Source organism: Prinia subflava, chromosome 2, assembly GCF_021018805.1.
Source record: "Prinia subflava isolate CZ2003 ecotype Zambia chromosome 2, Cam_Psub_1.2, whole genome shotgun sequence".
NCBI lineage: Eukaryota > Metazoa > Chordata > Aves > Passeriformes > Cisticolidae > Prinia > Prinia subflava.
The window spans coordinates 87,334,195-87,360,899 of NC_086248.1; the positions used below are offsets into that span (position 1 = coordinate 87,334,195).

Below are 26,705 nucleotides of genomic sequence, written 5' to 3' on the forward strand. Positions count from 1 at the left end.
CACTGCTGGCCCAAATTTTGTGGGAAGCAAAGGAAAGCACTGCTGTGAACTAAAGGGGCTGTATTGGTAATAGAACATGAAAGCATAGAAGTCAATGCAAAATGATACAAAGCCTAATAACAATACATTGTGCAATTAACATACATAAACACTCCCTTCAGCAAGACCTTCCTCACCCGCCCTTCCCAACATAATCCCTCAGCAGGGAAGCAAGTAGCTTGGTGACTCATGCTTGCCTTTTTGAAGGGAGATCAGAATCAAGGTTCAGTGTATCAAAAATAAAAACAAAAGCAAATTAAAATGAGGAACTAGAGACAACCAGGTAAACAAAGTATCCATTCATAAAAGCTAGCCTGCAGCCTGATCAGGTTTCTTTGTATCCTCGAGGCTTACCCTGATCCTAGAATACTGCCTAGTCACTCTTGTGTCTGCCAGCCCACAGGAGTCAAGGCTCTGAGCTGAGGACACAACATTCCACAGAGGAGCCTGGCAGGGGAGCAGCATGCATTGCTGGCGCTGGAACAGCCTCAAGGCAGTCCACAGAGATCCTCAGAACTCCAACTGCTGCTTGGTTTAAAAAGCCAGCTGTACACAGGCCTGGACACCAGAAGGTTAAGGTACTTTATTGCCCACTGGGAGAGATTCCTCCCTATCTCTCATGGAAGTGCCTTTGCCAAGACAAAGCTACCAATGACACACCTCTTTTTTAGGGGAAGAGCCACCATTTCTTTCATACATGTTTTACCAGTGTTTGAGAGCAGAGAGGGTCTACAGATCAGCCAAGAGGCTGCATTAACAGCCTGCAGTCCTTACTGTTTCAACAGACTTGTGTCTAAGTCAAAATTTCTATGTTTTGCTGCACAGCCTTCTTCAAATCATTCCTATGGATGTGGAGAAAAAGACAGTCTAAACAACTGCTATAGATTCTAGAACTATAGCTTTCCTTAAGGCACAGTTCAGACAAACCCCTAAATCACTTTTCTCCCTATTGCCAATCTCTGTTTAAAAACAAGCCAAGACAAACAAAACAAAAGAAAAAAAAAAAAAAGGGAGACTATCTTGCTGCTTGTCCAAAAGCATTTGAATATGTGTTCTCTTCTGATTTATGTGGAAGACTTGGCAAAATGCCACAGAAGCCAGAAGTGAAGGTAAAACATGCAACAGAAACTAACTTTGAGCCTGGCACAGAAGTGCATGGAGAAGTCTTGACACAAAGGCCATACTGAGAGTTTCCCAGCTCTGTGTCTTCACCTCAGATGCAGTTCCAGAGCCAAACAGAGGATTTCAAAGCCACTCTGATATTTTAAAAGGAAAATCTGGTAACCTTTCCAGTGGGCACAGTCAGGGGACAGAATTGCTTCTGATTAACGTACATGGTTAAAGTCAAGATATCTTTCTACTGAAGCCCTGGGTCTTTTTAACTAAGTTAGACATTCCTATCATTTCTTCCACAGACTTCAGCATCCTATCTTTTCTGTGTCTTCCCTCCCACCTCCACTTTCCTCCCTGAAGGTTTAGGTAATAATGTAGAGTACCAAGAATCAAAGCACCTTGGTCTCAGAAGTACCACGAAGCACATACACCAACCATGGTACATTTTCACAAATTAGCCCCAGGCTGCTGGCTTGGCATCAGTCACTAACCTGGAGAGGGGAAATCCTTGTCACAGCAGCTTGCAGGGGTGTGAGCACATCAGATCTGTGCCAGAAACTGTACTCATCACCTGCACTGGCCTTTGTCCAACAGGGAACCATACCATAAGAATTGCCAGTGGCTAGCTGAGTGCCTTGACAAGCAGAAGTGTTGGAGACACTGACAAGAATATTTAACTTTTGCCCACAGCTCACAAAAGACGTAACACTCTCCACTGGATAGTGTAGCCTTTGACAAGGCCAAGGAGACAGCTACCAGGAGCAATGCAGGGCTGCTTCAATGTGCTGTTGCCCAGCTCTGCCATCCAAACATCTCTGCTCCTTCCCACACTGCAAGAGAAGCAGAAGCCTGGGGAGTTCTGGCACACACAGAGCTCCACAAACCTTGCTGAATGTTTGAACAGGAGCAAAGAAAGCTGCCAGCCCCTTGGCCTCACGCATGCAGTATGTCAGGACAAAAGGACATCAGGCCTCGGCTCCAGGAATCACCTTCGGTACTCTGGCACCAGGTGCTACCTGGGCTGTACTCGTATATACACTACCAGGGTAAAGCCTCCTCCTGTGCCTTCTGCATACCACCCTCTGGTTCAATCGTCTCCAGGAAGTCAGCTCTGGAGAATACCAGGATAGAAATCGTGGAGCCTTCCCAGTCCCATCAGTCCCTGAAGAATCCAAGCTGGGCTCAGCCCCTCCCTGCACCCTCAAGAGAGCAGGGTTAGGGGTAGTGTGCTTGGATGAAAGAGAGGACAGTCTCCTTTGATAGCTTCTCTGGATCTTGTCTTTTCTGAGAGTCGTGCACTTTGACACCTTCCCCCCATTCCCAGAAGAGGCGGCTGTAATGGCAGACACTGTGGGCAGAGAGGAGAGCAAGATTAGTTTGGCAGGGAAGAGAAAGGAAAACACTTCCATCCCAGCGAGAGACCGCTGCCCTGGCTATGGGAGCCACACAGAAATACTCAGAACAGGTGCCTTAGAAAAGACTGGTGCATTCATTTATTGACCTTACAAACTCTCCAGCCCTCAAAGTACAGCAACATCCAAGCCTAAGAGATTTCCATGGAAACACACTTGTTAATTCTAGCTTCACTCAAATTCAGTTCAGTATTTGCTGGAAGAAGTCAGGTCACTAGGGAAAAACCCTACCTCCCCCCAAGTTTCTCAGAGGATGAAACTGTCATTGCAGGCAATGGAAAGACCTTAATAAAGGAATTTAGAAAGTCTGCCAGGAGCAGCAATCTAATTCCTCACCACATACCTACTATAATCAGTAACAGCTGTTCTATGGAGCTTTGCAAACAAACAGCACCTCCCACTGCACAAAAGCAGCTAGGATCATTCCCTCTTTCCCTTCATGGGAAATAACTAAGCACTGCTTGGCTGCTGAGAGCTCTGGTCCTACAGTGCCATCTCCCACTCCATCCATCAAGCACAGCCCTCCCTCACTGCATCAACACAGTCCCAGCCATAATGAAACCAGAGCTGCTAATTACTGCCAACACAGCAGCCTTTAGTTTTGTACAATTACTGACACTTAATATTCATAGCTTATTTAGTGCTTCTGTTCTAACAAAGCAGTACTAGCACATCGACAAGAGCACATGTCAGTGGCTAATTATAGACATATTAGTACTCACTAACCACAACACATCCCTTCTGGAGTCCCACACAAGCACTTCCTCCACCACCTCAGCCATTCCTGTAGGTGGTTCATGCTGGCCTATTTCAGAGTACATAGGCAGAACTAACCCCATCCTGACACACCGAGGGAAAAAGCATCATGTGCCTCTCCTTATAAACCTGTTCTGCCATTTACCACATGAAGAAAGGCTTAAGGATTCTTGAAAGCGCTGCTCTAAGACAGGTAAGGAGGTTCAAAGTGAGAAAATCAGGAGTGCTACTTCATATCAAGTTCACACTCACAGGTACAGTCCTGGGTAATGGTGGCAGTGCAGAACATCGCTACACAGGAGCCCTGAGGCATCAGACTCCTGCCATACTTGGGTAATGCCCTCAGCCTAGAACTCAGTAGATACAGATGGTTTTCAGCAGCCACAATGTTAATGACTGTCCAGTGACAAGCCTCTCCATCCTTTCCCAAGGAGCCACTGTTTTTCTCTCTCACTCTCTTTAAAAAAAGCTCCAAGCTTCCCACAGGTTATTCCAGAGCCTGGGCTAAATGAACTGGGATTTACTTTTAAATTAGCAACTTCCAATCAAACATGTTAAATACAGAGGTGCAACACACTACAGTTGCTGGGCTCAATTTCTACTTCCCCTGTGCAGGAGGTTCAGTAACTTGTAGTCTGCTGCAGACAGCGGATCAAAGTTGTGAGAGGTTTGTTATTCATAGCCATTAATTGCAAAATCCATGATTTCACATCAGCAGTTTCCTGAAAGCCTGAGAAGCTGCCGGCTCCTGCAGCACACCCTGCTGGTGACCAGCTGCGCTTGCACTGCAAACACAGCGCTGCTGAGCTCCCTTCCCAACACCCAGGCACACACACACACAGATACCCGTCCATAGTCTCAGCTCTGGCTCATACTCACTGAAAGGGTGCAATGGCTTCAGGAAGGAGGTTGTATGTCGCTACATTGGTCATTTTGTTGAAGAAGAATTTCTTCTTGAAGTTTTTGCTGTATGCCATTGTCCAGGGATCTAGCAGAAAGGTTACAGAGATCAGGTAGAAAATAAAAGGAGGGGGAAATATCAGAGAAGAAATGCACATACAGTGCAATTAGGGAGGAAAAATCTATAAGAATAATTGTGATCTTCCATTCCTTTTTCCTTCCTTCCCCTATGACAACCTGCTTCCCAAGCTGTTCTCTAGAAAAACCCTTCTCCCTGCATTTAGAAGTTGACATTTGAAACAGGGTATTTCCATGTCTTGTTACTCTGGAAAACATCTTGACAAAAAATTATTATCTCATTTAAAAAGAAGATAATCAATCATGTAAATGAATGGAATTACCCACATGATGGCTAATCAACCCACAACAGAAAAGCCTAAACACCCTAAATCTCACCCAAATCCAAGCTACCCTCATTACATGCAAACACTTAATCTCTAACCATTGGAATATTGCCATTAATTTTTTACCAAGTCACAAGATGAGCAAGCCTGGTCAATACCTTTTACTTGGAGAGACAAAGAAAAGTTGAGAGGGAGTGGGGCCTCTCTCTTCCTACCGTTCACAGTCCGTACGATGTAGAGTCCCGTGGGCACAAAATGCCGATCGTCTCGGCCAGTGTAGGACAGCCGGGGCATTCCCCCTGAACTCTTGATGACTTTCATCTCTAACCTAAATGTTGAGAGAAGGCAGTGATAGAGAGTGTTTCTTCCTTTACCATACACATACCATACCACCTGCACCCCTCTTCTCCAGAGTGTCACAGCAAGAACTGACAGCAGTGCACAGGACAGGATCAAATCATCACATCCTGAAGAACTGGGGGCTTTTTGCCTTTCCACACAGGACAAGAAAAACCAGTCAGACCTGTCTAGATCAGGCTGCAAATTGAGTGCTGTGGTGAAAAAACCGTGATAAGCTACCATAATTAACCCAAATGGGGTTCCTATTTCAGGTGTGAATTCTTGACCTTTCAAGCCACTGAGAAGCCACTGACAGCTCTGCACCCAAACTGAGGCCCTGTTGCTACTCCAGCTGTTATGAAGTGCATTGGCATTGGAATGCTGCAGAATGATGCTCTGAGTGGGCAGCATCTCAGCAACAGCAGCCACCACAAGCTCTAACAGCTCTTTCTCCATGATTCCACTAGCACAGATCAGAACATCCGTCCTATTCCTGTGTACCAGTGACTGATAACCTTAGTGGGCCCTGATGTTTTATTTGCACCAATCACTCACCTCACAAAAATCTTGTCCATTTCTTCCAATCTGTATACTTCCTTCACTCTGAGAAGAAAAGACAAGAACATTATCTCCAAAGTTTAAACTGTGCCTTTTTTTCTGCCCAGCTACAGGGAGCAGCCAAGTGGTTGATTTTATACAGCGTGAGGTAGTCAGGCACAACTGAGGTTCACCCTTCTCCTCTATCTAATCTTCAGTGCCTGGTTTTTCCTGGCTGGAGAAAACCTGGCACCTGCATGCTCATGGCTGGATTGCTGTAAGCAGCAGGTAAATATCCTTGCTGCCAAGGATGCTGTGCATTTTTACCTCAGGTTGACTATACAGAAAAGTAAAAACAGTGAAAGTCAGGTGCTTTTCCCATCAGATAAATTGGCCAAGGTCAGTCCCAGGCAGGTTGTGGTCTCTGCATGGTGGCTTCACAGTAAAATTAAACAACCTGATCTTCACCATTAATATCCTCAGAGATGCAGCAGACTTGTTAGTTATCCTGAGTTTAAAAGAGCTTTTTTTTTAATCAGTAAAGATTATTTTGAGTCCTCATTCTGTCATTACATCAAATTGGTTTTGTTGTTTTGAGACACAGAAAAACAATCAGTGAGTTAAAAAGGCATTGCCTCTGATTGGACATCCCAACATTTCCCACATACTGCTACAAGCATCAGGCTTCAAAGACAACAGCAGGAACACTTTAACACCTTTCCTCAAAAGCAGCAAATGACCCCTCTACAATCCATTTCCCCAGCTCTCCTTCTCACTTTACCTTCAGCTTTCATCAGCATTTTGGGCTCCTCCAAATTATTACAACTGTCTGTTTGTCATTAGGTGGAGATTTCACTTGTTACCTTTCATTAAGCCATCGAGGCGAAGATCCTCTTTCCCTTCCTCCAGATTTTTTCATTATATTGCTGCACTTCAGCTTGTGAATGAGAAGCTGTTTTGTCCATAATATGTATCTGATGCCTTCACAGTGGGGCTCTTACGCTACACTGCAGTAGAATTAATGAAATGGAAGGCCAGGAGACAACCAAGCTTTGTCAGGAACTTTCCTGGGGGTAGTAACTAAAGCCTTGTCCTCATAGATACTGATCGCTCCTGCAGTTACTAATAGTCAGTACCACTGTACTGCTGCTGACCCTTCAGGGCAGACAAGGACAGGATTCTTTGCAATGATTAAGCTCACTGGGTGCTAGACCTACAATCACACATATTTGAAATCCACACCAGCCAATCCACCTATGATCAAAATGTGACTGTTTGACATGTGAAAAGAGGGCACAACTTCACCATTAACAGTATTTACCTTAAATATATTAAAAATTTTTAGTCTCTTTACAAAGAACATATCAGAACTATGAATTTCAGCCTGAAACTTAACTCCCCTTAGGTCCTCCAACACACTGCCACCAAAGCAAGTGAGGCTGAGGGAAGGAGGCATCACTCACCGGATGGGGTTCATATCTGGCCGGCTGGGTTTAGAAACAGCTTTGACAAACTTCTCTGCCAGCCGAATCCTGAATGAACATGGAGAGAGAACCCAGCGATTTAACCACGCCTTTGGCACAAGAGGTAGGCAACAGTTTCAACAAAGTGATTAGACAACTCAGGACATGCAGAGTGCCTCCACTGCTAGCCAAATGGGTCTAGCAAGACTTCTTTCCACCTCACCATCCCAATTCAGTGCCCAGTGATTATCTATCTATCTGTTATCCATCAGGAACGAGTGTCCATAGCTTACTCTGTAAGTCCACATGCTGTTGAACACTGATATATTTATCAGGCTAGCACGACTAGCAGAGACATTATGTCCCTCAGGAAGGAAACAGAGGGGCTTGTTTCTTCTTTCTCAGCTCATTTATAGTCCCAAAATGGTCAGTTTACCCTAGCCTTGCCTGGCTCACCCTACACTAAGAAAGAAGCTAGAGCTGCCCTCATACACAGAGAAGATACAGTTGGAAAAGCCAATATGTACTTCAGAAGTTCAGAGCAGCTTCATTCACAGTTCATCTTTATAGCAATGTTTCAGCTGAATGCACTTATCTCCCTGTGCTCAGCATTCTGCTTTTTGTCTAAACACTTTCCCAGTCACTCCTACACATGTACAGAAAAAAGCTTCTCCAGACGCTGCCTACCTCTGGTTGAAATGCTGTGTTCGAACATCATTGCCATTCAGCACCAAGACATCAAGGATGTGGATGGCACTGATTTTTCGCTGGGCTTTCCCCTAGGGAGGGCAATACAGAGAGTTGTTATTCAGACTGTTGATATTTCAGCTTTGCTGTATAGCCTGTTTTTTGACAGGACATCTCTTCCAGCAAGAAGGCACCTTTCCAGATATTAGAAGCACACAAATATTCCCTGCTGCTCATTATACAGGAACATGGCATCCTCCAAGAATTGGTGCATCTCAAATACCCAGTTCTGTCTTAGGGGAGGGAGCAAGGGCAGGACCACGGCTGCCATCACCAGCTATCTGTGCCTCACCAGGTATCACTGAAGTATCAGGTATGACAAGGCCCAGCACACTGCACTACCCTCGCCTGAGGTGCAAGAGGACAGGGAAACTCCCAGGCAGCTGGGATTTTTCACCTTACACTGCAAATATTCCACAAGGATCTTCTCCCCAAAGCCTGCAGTCACAACTGAGCAGTTCTGTACCCAGAGAGCCACAAGCACATGAAGTCATGGTGGCAATGTCATGTGCAGCTCCACTCAGAACAGCAACACATCAGGTCCAGTGTTTTCAAAACAATGTTGAAAGCTCATATTTCTGCTACTGGACAGAAAGAAGGAACTTAATCCAGGGTAGTTACTCTAAAGATCATATACAAAAAAAAGGGCCTTGGATCCAGCACAGATGGAACATTTATTCTGTAGTATCTTACAGAGATGAGGTGAAACTGCTCTTTGTATTTGCAGCAATATGGTAAGAGAGAGAGTAGGCTCCTACCTCTCCTTTCAGTTCATGAACAATCTCCACAGAGAGAAGAGTATCTCGTGGCAGCTCAGTTTTCAAATCCAGCTTTGTCCAGCGGTCTGACTGGCGACCACCCCAGGTGTAGATCTGTGATTTCTGTACACAGAGACAGAGTCAGATTCAGCCAAGGCTTCCTGAGGGCAGGGGTGGAGAAGAGACCTCTAACTGCAGAGCAACCCTCAGAGAATCTTTTTGTCCTAGGCTGTCACAGGCAGTTTCTTTGTCATAAGTTTTAAGGGAGAGCCTTAACCTCTACTGCAAAGGAACAAAAACACCGACTCTAATCAACCAGTGAATTTTCACACCCACGCGAAGAACCAGAAATAGAGCACCTTTAAAAGGACAGTGAAGATAATCAGAGACACTAGCAGGAGCGCAGGTCTCTGTGTAGGCTGAGATTACAGAAACAGGGTTAATTAGTGTGAAAAGCAGTGACATCAGGAGAAAGAAACATAAATAACTAGCAGTCTCAGGTACTGCTGATGAGGATTCTTTTAGGCCTTTAGGGACAGGGAGGGATGGGATGAAACTGCAAGGCAGAACAATAGCATTAACCCAAACCCCTGGACTGCTCTTAGGACTTACCCCTAACCCCAAGAGGAACTTCTGCTCACTTCCTGACACCATACACCGGTAATCTAACACTTGGCGAATTTTCTCCAGTGTGCTGGAATTCAGAGGAGTGGGTTTGTAACTGAAGGTATCAATGTCTGTGCCCTAAAGAGCAAAGTATGGAAAAAGCAACATAGACACAATACATCAACAGGCAGGTAAACACAACTTCTACATGAAAGAATAATCCAGGACTAGCTTCTTCATCTCTTAATTCCAATATGAAAAAAGTTATATTTGTATAAAAGGACTCTAGGCAAGGTCTTACCTGAATTAGCTCAAAGAACTTGGACTTGGGATCTGAAGATGAAGGAGCAACACGAGCCTGATCAGGAATCTGAAAACAAATCCGAACAATTGATACTGAGTGTTATTCTTTGGCACTCTCAAAAGAACATTTCTGGTTTCAATATAGGACAGAACATCCTGCCTCTGAAACTCTTGCTCTTGGGAGTCAAGATGAAGAGATGTCATGTGACAAATAAAATGTCTCACATGTTTTGCAATTGTAATGTAGGCATACCACATCTCACAGAAACCAACTGGCAACTCCAGAAAGATTTAGTCTAAACCTTTGTTGTAATGCATGTTCTGATGAAATACCCTTTCGTCAAAGACACAACATCAGCCACTGAAACTAACTGCCATATCTATGGCCCCACTGCAGTCAAAAGCTCAGGAAACAGAAACTGTAGACTCATAAAATAAGACCTTTCAGAGAGCTCTGCTGCTTGGGATCTAGGTGCTAAGTTCACTCTGTGTACAATAAAATATTCTCAACTGCAAAGAAGCCTGTTCAGTTAAGCCATACACAATAAATCAGGGACATCCTGTTTGATTACATAACAGCTTGAAACACTTTCTGACTTTCCCACAAGACAACACCTCTGTCTAGAAAATTCTGTCTTTACTGCAGCTCTACTCTTGTTCCACTACAGCAAGAACACCTTCACAATCTGCCTCTTGACACTTACTTACCCCCCATAGCTGGAGACACTCCTTTCGGATTTCAGCCTGCCGTGGCTCAACCAGCGTGCTAAAGAAACACAGCAGACTGTTAAGATGGTGAAACTTCCTTGATCTTACAGCATTATATATCCCAGCCTTATAAAATTTGGAACTTTCAGCATCTAGCTTGGGAACAACAAACATGAATGCTCCACAAAGGGTTGTGTGAAAGAAGATGCTGCCTTCCCTCTCCACCCTCCAGTTCCTGTGTTTAACTTTGTCTGCACTACTGACTATCAGCCATCACTTCATTCCATGGAAGTACCACTGGGTATAAATATTTTCAGCAAGTTATGTATTTGTACAAACTTATGCTAATCTCCAAGAGCTGGGTACACAGCCCTACTTAAGAGTAACAGTGAAGACCTGCTGAAGGCCATACAAAAAACAGTGTCAAAGCAGAATCAGCTCTAAGACAATTTCTAACTACCATACTCACTCAACTTTCTACCACATATTATGTCTGAATAACACCTGAACAGAGAAGCCATGGCAGGGAAACACTGCAATGGTTTTAGTTTTATGCAACAAATTAACGTCAAGCTTCAGGTAATTCTAGGTCTGTAACACAGACATTTTGAATTGCTCCTGGAAAAATGAACACCTATGAACTACACTCAACTTGGATGGTTACTGCTGAATTGAACATACCAGCTGCAAGTTACTTTTCTGCTTATATTCCTGCTACACCTCTCTGCAAATAATCCAGGTAGTGACACAAACTGAGCTACCTAAAAGCGCTTTGCACTTTCCTGGCTCCAAAAGCCAAGAAAAGTACTAGCTCAAATCAACAACTTCATTAATCAAGGACAAAACAATTCATTAACAGTAGGTTAATTCAGTCTTCATCAAAAGCCAAAGGAATATACTCACGTGTCTTGAACAAAGGCACGAATTTTGGCTAGTGCCTTTATCTGAACTTTGCAGTGGCTAAAAGAGAAGAAAAAGTTTTAGTCAGGGAGCAAATTAATCACCACCAACATTGTTCTACTGTTCAAAACAAGAAAGAGTGCTGGGACAACAGGGGAAGCCAGTCTAACTCACAGAGCAATGAGGCATCTTAGCCACCATGATTCAAACTGACAGGAAGATCACGGGAACAAATTAGGTAGTACTTTCCTTTCTTTTCTACACAGTACTCAGAGGCCAAAGAGTCACTAACAGTAATACAGCATTTCTGTCTGCACAGTCCCCCCGCTCTGCTCAGCCTCTCAGGGAACAAAAGAGGAGCGGTGTGGCAGCATCAACAAGTACTTCCATGAGTGCAGGAAGTTACACCTGAAAGCCATGCTAAATTAATCTGCCTGCAGCCAGCAGCCCTCATCACCCATAGTGACTCACTTTTCATTGGACTGGACAATGTAATTGTAGAAATCCTGGTTGTCTTTGATCACATTCAGTGGGACAATAAGATTCACATCCACGTCGGAATTGCGCAGCTGGTTGAGTCTGATGTTCACTGTGAAGAGGTAAGCCCGCACATCTTCAATCCCTGCCTTCAGGCCTTTGCATACCACGTACCTGCAGAGCAAGGCAGAGACATCAGGGGGGCTCAGTTCTTTCATACAGCCAATCATTCTGCCACACTCCCATTATAAGGACACTTTCCCAAGTCCCAAGAACTCTCTCCTCCTGGATATCCTTAAGAAGATGCAAGATCACCTATCACTGATCACCTATCACCTATCATCATACATTTTCTAAGCTCTGGAAAGACAGGGAAATCCAACCCTATGTAAACCCCCCACAGATCTCCCTCAAGTAGTAAATCAATTCTGCTAAACTTGACAGGTACAGTGAAAACACAGATAATATCACAGAATCATGGAATCACTTGGGCTGGAAGGGATCTTAAAGATTATCCAGTACCTTCAAGTACTGGAAGACCCCAATTCAGTCACCCCTAAGCCTTCTCTTTTCCAGACTGAACAATCCCAATTCTCAGCCTTTCCTCATAGGAAATGTGCTCCATCAATGAAATCATGTTGGTGCTCCCTCCTCTGGAGTTGCTCCAGCAGATCCATGTCCTCCCTGTGCTGGGGACCCCAGAGCTGGATGCAGCACTGCACGTGGGGTCTCACCAGAGCAGAGTAGCAGGGCACCATCCCTTCCCTCATCCTGCTGGCCACGCTGCTTTGGATGCAGCCCAGGATACAATTGGCTTTCTGGGCTGTGAGCACACAGTGCCAGCTCATGTGCAACCTCTCATATATCCTCTGGCTGTACTGAAACCATAGTTGTTCCATGCAAAAGATTTGTTACATATTCAGTTCCACAGCTTCCTTCCCATAAGGGCAATTTGGCAAATATCATCTTTACCTTGTCTGTAATTTGCCAAGCATCTAAAATGTTTCTTCCTTCAAGACAGCTGCTAATTGAGGCAGGTCACAAAGCTTTCACTAGGCTTGCCCAAATCCTTCTATCACTGTATTTAGAGAATTGTTGTCTTTAGCAGACCTGCATGTTCAAGCACCTCACCTCTCCGAGTTAGCAGGGCGGCTTGTTACAGGTTTGAAGATGCAAACTCTCTCAAAGCAGCAGTACAGCAGATAAACAAGTCCCACACTGAACGGAGTAAACAGGTCAAAGGTTTTGCAGACAAAATGTCCTCCTGGAAAAAACAAAAAAGGAAGTACACCCATGCCAGCAGATTATAAGTAAACAAGGAGATAGCGAGCACCTCAATCCTTTTGCAGAACTAGTAAGAGTGTTTTTGTGCAATTAAACAGCATCCAGAACACAGTTACAAAGTGGGCCAGCAAGGCTTCATGAAGCATCTTCCCTGTCTCTGCGGCAAAGAGAGAGAAGCATTCCCTTGGCAGGAATGTAATCTGTGTGTAGGCTGTCTCACAAGCAAACCTTCTATCTCCCCCCCATCCTTCCTTTCCAGGCCCAGACTGTGCCCTACGGCATGGCAGCATGCTATCCCAAAGCCTCCAGGAAAGAGGACCCCTGGTAAATGCAACGAGGAACCTCAGACTAGAGGAGAAGACTAATAGGTATTACCTAAACAGAACAACTTGCCATCTAGAAAGAAAAGAGTCTGTGTTGCCCCTCTCCTTCAAACAAGATTCCCAATTTCCCCAAGCAAAAAGCAGACATTTTTACAGAACTATCATCTGCCCATGTTGGAAAGACTTAGAGAAGGCTGCCCCTTTTATTATCATATCACATTTAAGACTACTCCTTAGTAGATCATTGCCTCAGCTTCTTCTGAACATGGGGCACATGATAAAAATTATCATTTTGTTACCAATTGTCTTCTATATCAGTGCCAAAGGCTAACCAAACTCAGTTGAAGACAGGAGCCATCAGAATCAGACACAGTGTAAGGTCCATCATTTAGCAACAATGAGGTGCAGCTAAGACAGAGTAAGGCATAATTTGCTCCTATCACACAGATGGCAGATTTAAAGGAGAAAAGCCTTTGGAAGCTAGAGGAAAGGAAGACCAGGTGGATAAAGAGCACTCTGTTCCAATCAGCTGTGATATTGAGGAAGTTGGTCCAGCTAGACCTATGAAACTCAGACAGACTGTCCAGTTATCACATTGCAGGACCTTATCCCAAGACAGCTACATAACTCAACAAATTAGTTAATAAATTAATGCATTTTAGCTCATGCTTTTAATTAAAAGCAAAATAGACATAGATTAGCTTACTTTTCTGACCAGATCTCCTAGCTTTGTGACAATCATCTCAGGACTTGTGCGTACACATTCAATTCTGTGCAACTCACAGCAGAGCAGACTTCAAGGCACTGATAAAAATTGTACAGCAACATACCCCAGTGCCACCCACACCTAGAGAAGGAGGAAGATCAACGGACAAAACATACCTGTTCGGACAATGGACAGTGCAGTGAGGAACTGGCAAAGCATGAGCTGTTTGCTTAGGATTTCTTGCAGATTCTCCTGACCCTCCACTGAGAAACCCTGTGAAGAGCAGAGTATGTGATTAGTATCTCCACAAATCTGTGAGACAAGCAAAGGATTCTGAGGAACTAAATCATGGAATCACTTCTGTTTCTTTAAGGTAAAAGAATCAACACCATGAATTTTAATGGCAAGGCTTGTAGAATTTCACATTGTAGCTACAGACACATGTCAAGCACCCTACTGTATGTAGACCTAGGTGTCAGTTTTGTCTGGTTTTTTTTTCATGCATGAAGAAAAAGAAATTAACCTACCCCATCAGCCATTAAGAAATGCACTCCCTTGTGATCTGTATTGTCCAAAACAAAATTCTGGAAAGCAGTAATGTTCTCTGATCGAGTGATGTCTCCGTCTCCATCAATCCCACCCTCTCCTAAGGAAAAAAAAGGAGACAATCAATAACACATTTGCAAGTACAAACAAAAGATCATTATGTATTGTAGTCCAACAACATTTAGTCAGAAATTACAAAGACCTTGATAGGCGAATAAACATTAACAAAGTCCCTTGTTCACCACCAAAGATGTTTTTTAATTCAGAAAAATTATTCAGATTGAGTGGTTGGGCTGAAACAAGACCATACAATAACCATGCTCAAACGATAAGCTGAACATTAGCCTCAGCAAAAGATAAATTAAGACTATATGACAACATAATATTCTCCTTCAAGTAGGAATGGCACATAGCTGAACCTACTGAATAGGTAAGATTCAACCTTAGTGCACAGCTCGCCTCCTAAAAACATGTTATTACAGACAAGGCAAAATTCCTTATATTGTGCATTAGTAACCTTCTAAGAATTCAAATCACTGCAAAGAATCCTAATAGTCTATTTTCAAACAGAGTGTAATGTGGGCTTTAAAAAAGCAACACCCCAAAAAAACTGTGAACGAGTTTATAAAGGGAGTAGGGAAAGAGACAAAGTAGGGTTTGTGCACAAATACACAGTTTTCCCCTATGGCTCTTTTAAAAGAGAGCTACATTGTCCCCAAGCTGGTGTTTTAGACAGCTGACCTGAGGTGTATTCTAAAGTTCACAAGTTGTGCCTTAAGGAAGCCTGAACTTTTATGTGGTATTAGTCCCTGTAAATCTTCTACAACTACAGATTCTATTACCTCAACTGGAGGACTAGAAAGCAGAAGAGATCAGGATGCATGATACAGTTTTGATAACTAAACTCCTCACCAACCATCCTGTCAATAAGTGAAGTGACAATGGAATTTGTCACTATTCTTCACAACAGAAATATCCTGGCAGGTTACTTCCTTCCCATCAACGGAGGAGCCTGTACACAGCTCACTAGACCTTAGAGCATAACAGAAAGGGATCAAGAAAATTAATCAAAATCATCAGGCTATTAATTTTTCCAGATATCTTCTCCTCTCCATAACACCAGTTTGCTGTGAACTGTGAAGATCCAAACACTGCAACCATTAGAACAAGGTGTTTATCTGCCTTGCTGCCCTTACCATGAACCCTCATTTTAACTCAGATCTAATCCTCAAGTGCCACTAACCATTCTCTTAGAGCTCATCAGGTGTCAAGAGTGGCAGCCAACAAGAGTCAGCGGTGGAGAGAAAAAAGGAAAACCACACAAGGCTCAACAATGGAAAAGCAAACCCTCTGCTCTACAAGACAGTCACCTTCCAGTTTCTTTTATATGGTCTGAAAGAAGAAGCCCAAATATTAGCAATCCTTGAATTTCCCCTCCTAGTCCTGCAGGCAAGGCAGATAGAGGGCTCAAACACATCATCAAGACTATCAAGTTACAGTGCATGAGATGAGATGCAGCACTTGTCTGTGCACACCAGTTCAGTCTGTCTCAAAGCAAGGTAAAACATGTTAACATAACAAACCTCCTTGGATTAAGCAGCTCATTTAGTCACAGTGATTCAGATACAGCCTCTAGCCCAAATCTGTTTTATTTATCTTTACTAAGAGCCCCAATCAATTATCAGAGCACACCTAGGAAGGTCTGATATAGAAACATGCTGACAGTTGGGCAAATGAGGTTTCCATCTCTGGCTCTGCTAACAGATCTTTGGGCACATGGGGAGGCTGCAGCACCTCTCCTGTGGGGATAAACTGAGAACACCAAGGCTGTTTGGCCTAGAGAAGAGAAGGTTCTAGGGAGTCCAGGCACCCTTCAGTACCTAAAGTGGGCTACAGGAAAGATGGGAAGGGACTTTTTAACAGGGAGTCATGCATAATAGCTTTAAACTGAAAGAGGGTATGTTTAAAATGGACATTAATGAGAATTTCTTTACTCAGAGTGATGAGTCACTGGGACACATTGCCCAGACAAGTTGCAGATGCCCAGTCTCTGTTCATGGCCAGCTTGGATGGGGCTTTGAGCAATCTGGTCTTGTGGAAGGTGTCCCTGTTCACAGCACGGGGGCTGGCACTATATGATTTTTAAGGTTCCTTCCAATCCACACAATTCTACAATAAATCATCTCATTCACCATGTTTCAGGCTGAGATCAGTCATGTGAGAAAAACACTGCCAAGCAATCTTTAAGCACTCTGTAATGTTCAGATAAGCAAAGTACTCAAATATTAACTGCTACAATGAAACATATTCCCAGGCCAGACTGGTAATAAATGCAAATGACTTGAAAAAATGAAAATTTCTTGTCAGAAAAATGACTTGATATGCAAGCTCAACAATCTCAACCCTTTTCTCCAATGACAGCCCCCTTCTACCTTGCAAAATGGTTCCCTAGGCTTCTCCTAGATCCTCCTGCAGGTATTAATACCAGCCCTGCCACTAATGCAGAGGTTGCAGCATAAGCAAAACCATCAGGTAACGACATCATGGATGTGCTACATACCATAATAAGGTTCAAAGAGCTCACTGGAAGCAGAATAGAAGTCCTCCAGTTTAAAATCATTTGGTCCTTTCAAGGTCATGCCAAATCCTTTCGCGTGCCACTTCCGCCTCCACAAGACATATTCAGAAAAGCCTCCGGGACCAGCACACACATCAGCAAAGTAGAGCAGCTCTGCATCATACTCCTTTATCAAAGGCACCTGCAAAAGGAAACTGAGGAAATTCTACTGACCCATAACAGCTCCCGTCAAGACAAACCACATACACCACAAACCACATACACCACAAACCACATACACCACAAACCACACTGCTCAGAGGAATCTTTCACAGACCTGTTTTCCCAGCTACTATCCTAAAGATTCTCCCTTCTTCCCACCTTCCACATTCTCTGAGAGAGCACTGCTGTTTGAAAGTTAGAGGCACTCACCCCTTGGTAGTCCTTAGGATTTGTAAACATGTAGTCAAAGACGTGGTCCATATTTGCCATCTTCATTGCAGCCCTGTGAACACATAAACAGGCCTTGTTAAGTTTTGTCCTTGGCTCCCACAGCTGACAATGGACATCCATGGAAGAGGGACTACACTACCAGGCATACTACAAACCTGTTCAGGAAGAAAGCTCCACGGATCATCTCATAGGGGTTAGACCTTGTTCGGGCTCGACGCATTTCTTCTCCATCCAGCTCATCAAATACACTCTGCGCAAACAGAAACAAAGCTCAGCTGGACCTGGCACAGGACTGGAGGGATAGGTAGGCATCAGCATTTCCTATCTCCTTGCTTCTCTCTCTTTAGACAGCAAACTCCACACAGGATTTGGTTCACCAATACAAAATGTTTTTCTGTCTCATAATGATATTTGCTCTTCTTCTAAGCCACCTCAGCTCTAAAGCAAATTTAATAACACTGACAAATTCTGTACTGATAGCTCCAGAGCCTGATAATCTGGTTAGCCACCTCAAAAGCAGTCCCAGTCTAAAGTATTTCTTTCACATATATACACACACTCTACTGCAGTATACAAGGACATAATAAAATCTAGGAGGGAAGACTGAACAGATAAGAAAAGAAAGGGAGCTTCTTTCCTTAGCTTATTCAAGCCTTCAGCCTTTCAGTCAGACTAAGGACGGGTGACTGCTTCCTGTCATCTCTGTGCTGGTTTTGGCTGGAGTAAAGTTGATTTGTTTCATAGTAGCTACTATTGAGATACATTTTGGATTTGTGATGGAAACAGAGTTGATAACATAGAGATGTTTTTGTTACTTCTGAGCAGCGTTTGAACAGCATTAAGGCCTTTTCTGCTTCTCATACCACCCTGCCATCAAGTAGGCTGGGAGTGCACTCTGGGTGGAGTTTGGAGGTGACAGCTGGGACAGGTGACCCCAGCTGTCCAAACAGATATTCCATACCATACTCCATCATGCTCAGTATATAACGCTGGGGGAAGAAGGAGGAAGCCAAGGACATTCAGAGTTATGGTTTTTGTCTTCCCAAGTAACCCTTGCACATGATGGAGGCCTGCTCTCCTGGAGATAGATAGCTCAACCCCTGCTTGCCCATGGCAAGTAGTGAATTAATTCCTTGGTTTGCTTTCCTTCCATTAAGTGGCTTTTGTTTTACTTACTAAATTGCCTTTATCTCAAGCTACAACTTTCTCCACTTTGACTCTTCCCAATCCTGCTGGTGGGGGAGTGGGTGAGCAGATGCAGGGGACTCAGTTGCCAGCTGCAGTTAAACCAAGACAAACTCTTAGAAGGCTGAGGTTCAAAACAGGCTGCTGACAAGTAAAAACCAGGATGCTGGGTCATCCCAGTGATATCGAGGTGACAGAGGACATTCTGAGCTCTTGTCAATTACCTAACTACTCGATCCTCTTTAATTATTTATTTTACTTGCTTCCCCAAAATTTCAGTTCCTCTCTAAAAAGGGGGCTCACCTTGCACTGCAGGACATTACGTAAGAGCTCTTCATTACAGAACTCTGTTTCATCTTCAATCACCAACTTCCTCTGCAACAGGACAAGAGCACAGAGAGAAATGAGCAAGCATGATATTGTCATTTCAGAATGCAGCATGTACCAAAAATGGATGAAGGCTGCCAATCACATACTATGCTCTATCAGCAAAAGCAGGGCAATTAGGCTGAGGAATTTTCTCCCATTAGGTGTCTTGAGACCACATATGAAATACTGTATCCAGTTTAGCACTCCCCAGTACAAGAACAACATACTGGAACAAAAGCAGCAAAAGGGCCACCAAATGAGAGGATGCAAAAGCACCTGGTGTACAAGAAAAAGCTGAGAACAGCTTATTCAGAATGCAGAAAGGGAGATCCTATTGCTGTACCTAACAATGAGACAAGTCTCTAATAGGAGACAGAAAAGATTGACCTAGGCTCCTAGAGATGGCCAGCAACATGACAAGAAATAATGGACAAAAGCCACATAAAAAATGCCAATTAGCCATATATAAATTTTCTTTTGTCAACTGGGTTGTCAAACACTGAACAGATGCCTAAACAGGCTGTAAAGTTTCCATCCTTGAAAATACTCAAAACTCCATTAAACAAGGCCTTGAACAACATGTTCAGATCTAGCTGGATCTACTTTAAGCAAGAAGCTAAACTAGCAACCTCAAAAGGTTGTTCACAGTCTATGCTTTTCTACAGCTATTTGACTGTGGCAACTGTCCCAGGCTGAGCACTCCTGCTTTGTCTTAGGCTGGTAAGCACCAAGATATAAAAAATTACCTTCCCCACAGTCATCCACTCCTTCAGCTCCTGGGCATCTGGGATCTCTGTGGTACACTCAGGGCACCAGTCCACCTTCTCGTAGGCACTAGGCTGCAAACACAAGTCATGGGAAGAGCCAAAAGATCTTTTTAGTAGAAAAATATAAAAACTAATTGCTCCCCAAGTTTGCCTCCCCAATGCTAGCATAAGGGGTTATGCCATGACTTTAGTGCCAACTGTAGTTTTTCCCTCCTGGACTAAAACATGACTTATTTATTTTTAAAATTAAAAACAACCCCAAACACCTCCACCGCAAAAAAACCCCTCAGTACATTCCCTTTTATTAGAGTCTGATAATCAAGGCAAAACTGAAGTCTGGTGCTCAAAATATAGTTTAGAGACACTGGAAAAGAGACAGCTGCCAAGAAAAACCACACTTGCTTTACACATTCTTGCTCCCAGTTTTTGCTGAGCACAGCAAGAGAAATGGGACTTAAACCAGAAAGTACTTACCTCTGGCTCATCCTGCCAATCAATATTGAGCTCCCCATCAAATCCTTTGAGGGTCAGGCCAAAGCCTCTCCTTCCCTTCTGGTTGGAGGCCTCAACAATATCCTTCCTGCCTTGGCCGTATTTTCCCAGACCTTCTCCTTCCCGGAAGCCCATCTTGGCCTATAAAGGGAGCAAAGGGAGCACTCTGAGCCAAGTGGACTTGAGTTTATGTACTACTGCTAAGGTCTGTAGTGGGGAAGCATAAAGAGTAGTGGGGAAAATGGCACATCACTCTGAAGTGTCTTGAAGGCACTGAGCATTTTTAATCTCAATTGTAGATTTCAGGACATTCGAGTGAGTTCACTTCACTGAGGCAGGATACAAAAAAATTAGATCTGAAGAATGATGTTTGAGATGACAGCAAATTACAAAAGGTTCAGTAATGCAGGAACAGCCTGCTCAGAGAGAAAAGTAGTGAGGAGCCTGGAGCCATTCATCACAAGGTTCAGTAAGCATGGATAGTTCATTAAAAAAGATACTGGTATAGGAAAAAATTCATGTTGTGATGATATTCTTTGTTGTGAACATGCATTCAGATGCATTTCAAATATCAGTTAAAACTTCACATAAAACTCAGAGGAGGAATGCAAGACACTGCTCCTGAAACACATACACATCCCTTAGGTTAAAAGAACTATGTTCATTATCTGCTAGTTTTTCAGGCTTTTCTCTCAGTAAATTTTAGCAATAAGAGAACAATAACAAAAAACAGGGATGCAATCAATTTCATGCATGTACAAGACAGTAAGGAAATAAAAGACAGAGAACCCTGCTACAAAGACGATCAGAATCAAAGTAATTTTACAACAAACTGGTGTTTTCACTTCACTCTCATTAGTTCTTAACAGTTTGGTCCAAAGCTATTTTGACCTACCATAAGCTTTTGGGAGACACTGTTGTACATTGAGTAGCGAGATGAAGTACCCTCCACCAGAGAGTCTTGTTTGAACTCATTGCTGAAGACCGGCCTTTTTTCCTCGCTCTCACTGTCAGACCCGCTGGAGCTACTGGAAGACTCTGAAAACAAATAAAAAAGTGAGAATGAAAATAAAAATAAAATGGAAGAAAGACATCTCAGTAATCACATTAGAATACAGTGATGCTCATTAAATCCTCCGAACACACACACAGAGGACACTTCAGCATCTCAAATGTGTTACAGGAAGCATGAAGGTGTAATATAACACACCCTGTGCAACCAACACTTGGTTATCTTCCCTGTTGCCTCAGGGACACACACAGCCTCTCTGACCCCACGAATTCCAGGCCCCACAAAGGGCTGGGCAAACCCCATCACAGCCGCAGAGCAGCCACAGCACGACCACAACAGTGCTGTGGTGTGCCTGACCTTCACAATGATCCTGAGGAACTGAGAAGGTCCACAGGGATTCTCTCCCGAGAACAGTGACAAATACACCTTGATGAAACATACTGAATTTTCTCCATATCCTACCTAACTACAAGTGTAAATCCATCCCTAACTTAGCCAAAACCTCACATCAAGTACACAGGCATCTACCAAATGGCCAACACCGCAGAAAGAAGAGAAAGTTAAATTTATTATACTTTAGTTTGACTCCCACTATCCAGTTAAATAGCAAGGATCCCTAAGTTCATTACAGCAAGTGAGAGAGTTTTCACCTCTAGAGTTTACTAATACATACAAACTCAAGTGAAAGATAAGGTCAGAAGGCATCAATCTTTTTTGAAGTACCTTGAGAGAGGTTTGAGGAAGAATTTAATCAAGTCAATGGTTCAGTCAAAGTAGTAAGTATCAACATACACAGCAAGCCCTCAAAATAAACCTTTCTCACCAGAAACTGATGCACCAGCCTTCACGGGCATCAAATAATGAAGCTCTGACTGTGCCCAGTTCCACCTTGGGATCTAGTTGGTAAGAACCTGTATGAGCTGTACAGTCCTCACTGCTGCTCTCCAGCTGTGAGATGCCCAAACCTACCAGCTCCAGGCAGGCTGTGACTGGGATCTGGGCAGGAATCATGGTAGTCTCCTTTGTCTCAGCCTGCTCTGTACCAGCTGGGTGCCAAGGGAGGCCCTACAACCCACTAAGTCCTTCTGTTTTTCCTGGGGTAGTATCACCATGAGGATGAAGCAGTGGCACAAGTTTCTTACTACACCTAATGCACACGGACTACAAGAGCAGCAATCCTCAGCAAGCACAGCCATGCTCGGGGTTGGCCCTCTGCCTCTTGAGCTCCCGTGTTTGCCAAGTGCTAGAAATCATTTTGTGCTGGTTTGTACAACTAGGGGAAGTTGAACTACAGAAGTTGCCCTGATATAAACCAGAAGATTGTTAGCAGAGTTGATCTTTTTCTGTTCATCTCTTAAGAAGGAATCATTTTGTTCCACAGAAGTGTTAAAAAACCCCCAAAGAGATTATAATACTTAAAAAAGAAGGATTGAACTTTTCTTACATTTGTCTGATTTAAGAAAAAACAGACTATTTCTCTCTCAACTCACAGATCTGTATTTTCCTGTTCTGGAAAACTGAGCATCAGGGAAGTAACAGGAAACAACTGAAAAATCAGCAAAAAAAGGCCATTACAAGAAAGTGAAGTACAAATGAAAGACCACTTACCACAGTAAAATATACAACTGTAGTTAAAATCCTTTCAGTGGATTCTCAGTGCTTCTTACTGAGCAATCAATTTTTAAGATTCAGGACTTGTGTCCCCACATAGCTACTACACTGGAGTTTTACAATATTTGAGGCTTCCAGCTCCAGACAAGGAAGGCTGTGATTCAACCTGTGTTCGCAACATTCTATAACCATCTTGATTTTCAAACGTCTATCACACAAGATGTATTTCTATTTCTTTCACAGAGCTTTTAGCTAAGAACCCACTCACAAAGGATTTTTGCTTTAGAGTCAGTTATTGCTTTCTGCTTATTCAGTACAGAGCTTCAGTTAGCTTCGCTACCTGCTTTTTGAGCTGTGTCTTATTTTCTAGAGACTCACAAAGTGCCTTAAACACAGTTACCCACTGCTTAAGTTTCAGTGGAGCCCCTTTACAACTCTTCTTGTTTTCAGGGTTTGCTAAGCCATGCTCAGCTGAGATTAAATCTCAAATCACTTCTTTCCCCAACCTCCTTTCTTTCATTAGAAACCACAACGGGTGTAATAGACTACTAAACAATTAACTCTACCCAAAATATTGTCCTTGAACAGCATCAATTTATTTCTTAAACACTAAAGCTTACAGCCTATTTTGACTCATGTATGAACTCAATAATCAGAAGGGAGAAGAAAAATAAAAAAAACATTGGGTTGAATTTTCCAGCTCAGCCCTGAGCGCACAAAGCATTCCCTACCCCAGCTCTCACATTCTGCACCTCTGGTCTCCTCACTCACCTTGGGCATTGTCAGACAGGTACACACACGACATCCTGCAATACAGCTGCTCCCAAACAAACCCACTCATCTTCCACACACACTCCTTCCATTTTCACAAGGGAAGGCTTGTTTATGTGTTCAGATACTCAAACACTTCATGACCATGAGAAATCCTAAGACTCTGACAGTGAGGCAGCCTGAAGTGCCATCTCGGGAGAGTTTAACGTGTCCTACAGTGATACCAATTGTGCAGGTCACATGCCTCATCTGTGGTATATCCCAACTCCAGGCAAGAAAGCACACTCCACAAAAAAGTAGATTAATTAACTCTGAAATAGATCTTTTTTCTGAAAAGAAACACCTGTGAGCTCTCACAGCTCTGCTCACCCCTGGAAAAAGCACACTACGCCAGCACAAGAGATGGTCCTACAGAGTAGAAGCCCCAACCAACTGGCCCCTTCGTATTCATCTCAATTTCTCCCATCTGCAGAAATGCGATAAGACTACTGATTTATTTCTTCCTTTTTAAACAAAGTGATGATTATGATGCTTCTTTGTGGTGTAACACCCACAATGCCTCAGTACTGAGAGTTTCCAAACCAGAAATAACTGCTGAGACTGAAAAGATCAATATGACAAGAATGTTTAGAGCTTTGGATCACGCACATGTCATCTACCTCAAATACAGTTTTCTAAATCTGAATTCATACAATTCCCAGATGAAAAGGTTTACATAAGATTTAAAAAAGCCTAAAAGAATCCACACCAATCCAATGTTGTCAAAAGAAATAATGTAGCTTTTTTTCCTAAAGAGAGAGTATACCCTTGAAATTCAGGCTATCAATTAGGACTTAGATGTAGATTCAATTCCTGGTTATTATTTACAGTCCCTGCAGCAGCACATTCCAGATCTCCAACCTTACCTTGAGTAGCATGATTACTAAATTGATTTTCATCATCTGAAGTAGAACTGAGGGTTAATCCCAAATCTTTCATCCTCTTCTTCTGCTTATTTTGGGGGCTGCTACATTCAGGTTCTGTCCTTCTCTTCATGCTTTCCTGAAATGCTAAAAGAAGAAGATCACACTTGGCAAACAGTTCACTTTCTGAAATGCACAGCAGCATGGTGGCATAGATCACGTTATGCTGCTCAGTATCAGGCTTCTGAACTTAAATGTCTTTAGGTAAAAGTCTTACCTTCTTTTGAACTCGCCTTTTTAACCACCTAGTCTAACTAATCAAAAAGGAAACTGATATGGAAAGTTCCCTGTAACTGATGAATTTTAAATCACTTCTACAACCTACTTATCCCCAAATGCAAGTAGATGAATTCAACCCAGTCAAGACACTTAGATAACTTAAATATATGGCAGTTCATTACTACTGCTGAATCAGATTAATTTTATCCAAAAACACTGAAAAAATGTCTGATCAATCTAATGGACAATATGCTAGGTGGAACCAATCTCTCACGAGACTCCAAATGACTCTGACCTCACTCTGCAAATCTTATTTAATAAAGGAGCCTTTCTGCATGACTTTTATAAAAGAACTTTATTAAATATGTGTCCTCAAGTTGTGTGCATGGGTTTGTTTTTCACCAGGAATCACTGGCAAGACACCCAGCTTCTGGATGTGGCTGATAAATTTTGCATAAATCCAGAGAAAGGTCTAATGCTTAAGATGGAGTTAACAGAAGCCAGCTCAGAAGGCTCGCAGAGACAAGAAGCAAGGAAAGGGAAAGCAGGTAAAAATTTAAAGGCAAAAATGCTTAGAACACCAGCCAAAACCTGCCTGCTACTAAACAAACAAACAAATAAACAAACAAATAAACAAAAAGAAGAAGAAGAAGAAGAAGAAAGACAACTTTGATTATTATTCTACATAGGATTGTTGGGCTATAAAAGATGCCCCAGGTCACCAATTCAAACCTTTACTTATCAAATTTATTTCCACAAACACACACAAGACAGCTTAAGGCCAAATCCTTTCTTTATCCCCACAATTCTGACTGCAAAATGATCCCACAACCTCACTGCACTATGGCTGAGAAATCTTTTCCCTTCCACCAGAAGTTTTATTAGAGACAACTCACCTTTATCTGCTCTTCCCTCAGTTGAAGGTTTTGGGTTTTTTCCCTTGTTTATGTCTAACAAACCAGCCATTTTATATTTCTTCTGAGAGAGCCAAATGAGAGACCAACACACTCTCAGCTCATCCCTACCAGCTCCCTACTGAGACCCCCACCCTCCAAATCCTACTAAGGATGCCTCAGCGCACCTGCCTGCCTGACAAATTTCAAACCGTGCAAAATTAGGCATAAGTTAGGGACACCCACACCCTCAGGAGCCCCTCAGCTGTGAGGAAAAGCCTCTCCACATCCCCAGCCATGCCCCACAGCCCCCTCGCACTGCACTGCCGGCCTCTCACAGAAACGCTTGGGTTGGAAAAGACCTCTGAGGTCACCGAGTCCAACCATACCCGAACACCACCACGGGCAGTAGACAGCGGCACTGAGTGCCACGTCCAGTCCTTTCTGAACACCTCCAGGGATGGTGACTCCACCACTTCCCTGGGCTGTCCATTCCAATGTCTAATCATCCTTTCTGTAGAGGAATTCCTCCTGATGTCCAATCTAAACCTGCCCTGGCGCAGCCTGAGGCTGTGTCCTCTTGTCCTGGTTGCCGGGGAGAAGGGGCCATCCCCACCTGGCTACACCCTCCTTTCAGGTAGCTGTAGAGAACGATAAGGTCGCCACTGAGCCTCCCCTTCTCCAGGCTAAACATCTCCACCTCCCTCAGCCGACCCTCACAGTACTTCCCCTCCTGACCCCTCACCAGTTCGCTTTCTCTGCCTCTTCTTCTCCTCCGCCTCTCACGTCCGTCGCAGCGCCCGCAGCGCAGCCCCGTTCCCCGAGGTCGAGCCGAGACCCCCGCAAGCGGAGGGCGGGCAGCGGACACACGGCGGGAGCCGCCGGCGGCCGCGCCCCGCGCTGACCCACACGCCACCGGGGTCGGCGGACAGCGCCGTGTCGGAGCGGGCGGCACTCACGGCGGAAGCGGGACAGGCGAGTGGCCGCGGCCGGCTCCGCAGGGCTCCGGCGGGTTGCGGCTCCCCGGGCGCGGCGAGGGCAGGACGCGAGGCCGCCGCCGCCGCTTTCGTTTCCCCGCTCTGACGCGGCGCCG

General features: G+C 43.8%; 1 protein-coding gene across 1 annotated transcript; it reads right to left on the reverse strand.

Annotated features, from left to right (window-relative positions):
* Positions 1-43: 43 nt before the first annotated feature.
* On the reverse strand, positions 44-26,705 carry CMTR1 (cap methyltransferase 1). Its single transcript, XM_063390873.1, has 24 exons — positions 26,358-26,705; positions 24,444-24,587; positions 21,040-21,182; positions 20,127-20,285; positions 19,632-19,724; positions 18,820-18,891; positions 17,487-17,581; positions 17,311-17,383; positions 16,882-17,080; positions 14,303-14,421; positions 13,952-14,048; positions 12,594-12,726; positions 11,457-11,636; positions 10,989-11,045; positions 10,086-10,143; positions 9,376-9,444; positions 9,081-9,212; positions 8,469-8,591; positions 7,651-7,742; positions 6,964-7,032; positions 5,519-5,566; positions 4,840-4,952; positions 4,200-4,308; positions 44-2,500 (listed from the first exon to the last, which is right to left on the reverse strand). The coding sequence occupies exons 2-24, from the start codon at positions 24,571-24,573 to the stop codon at positions 2,368-2,370; spliced, it is 2,496 nt and encodes an 831-aa protein (XP_063246943.1). The 5' UTR covers positions 24,574-24,587; positions 26,358-26,705; the 3' UTR covers positions 44-2,367.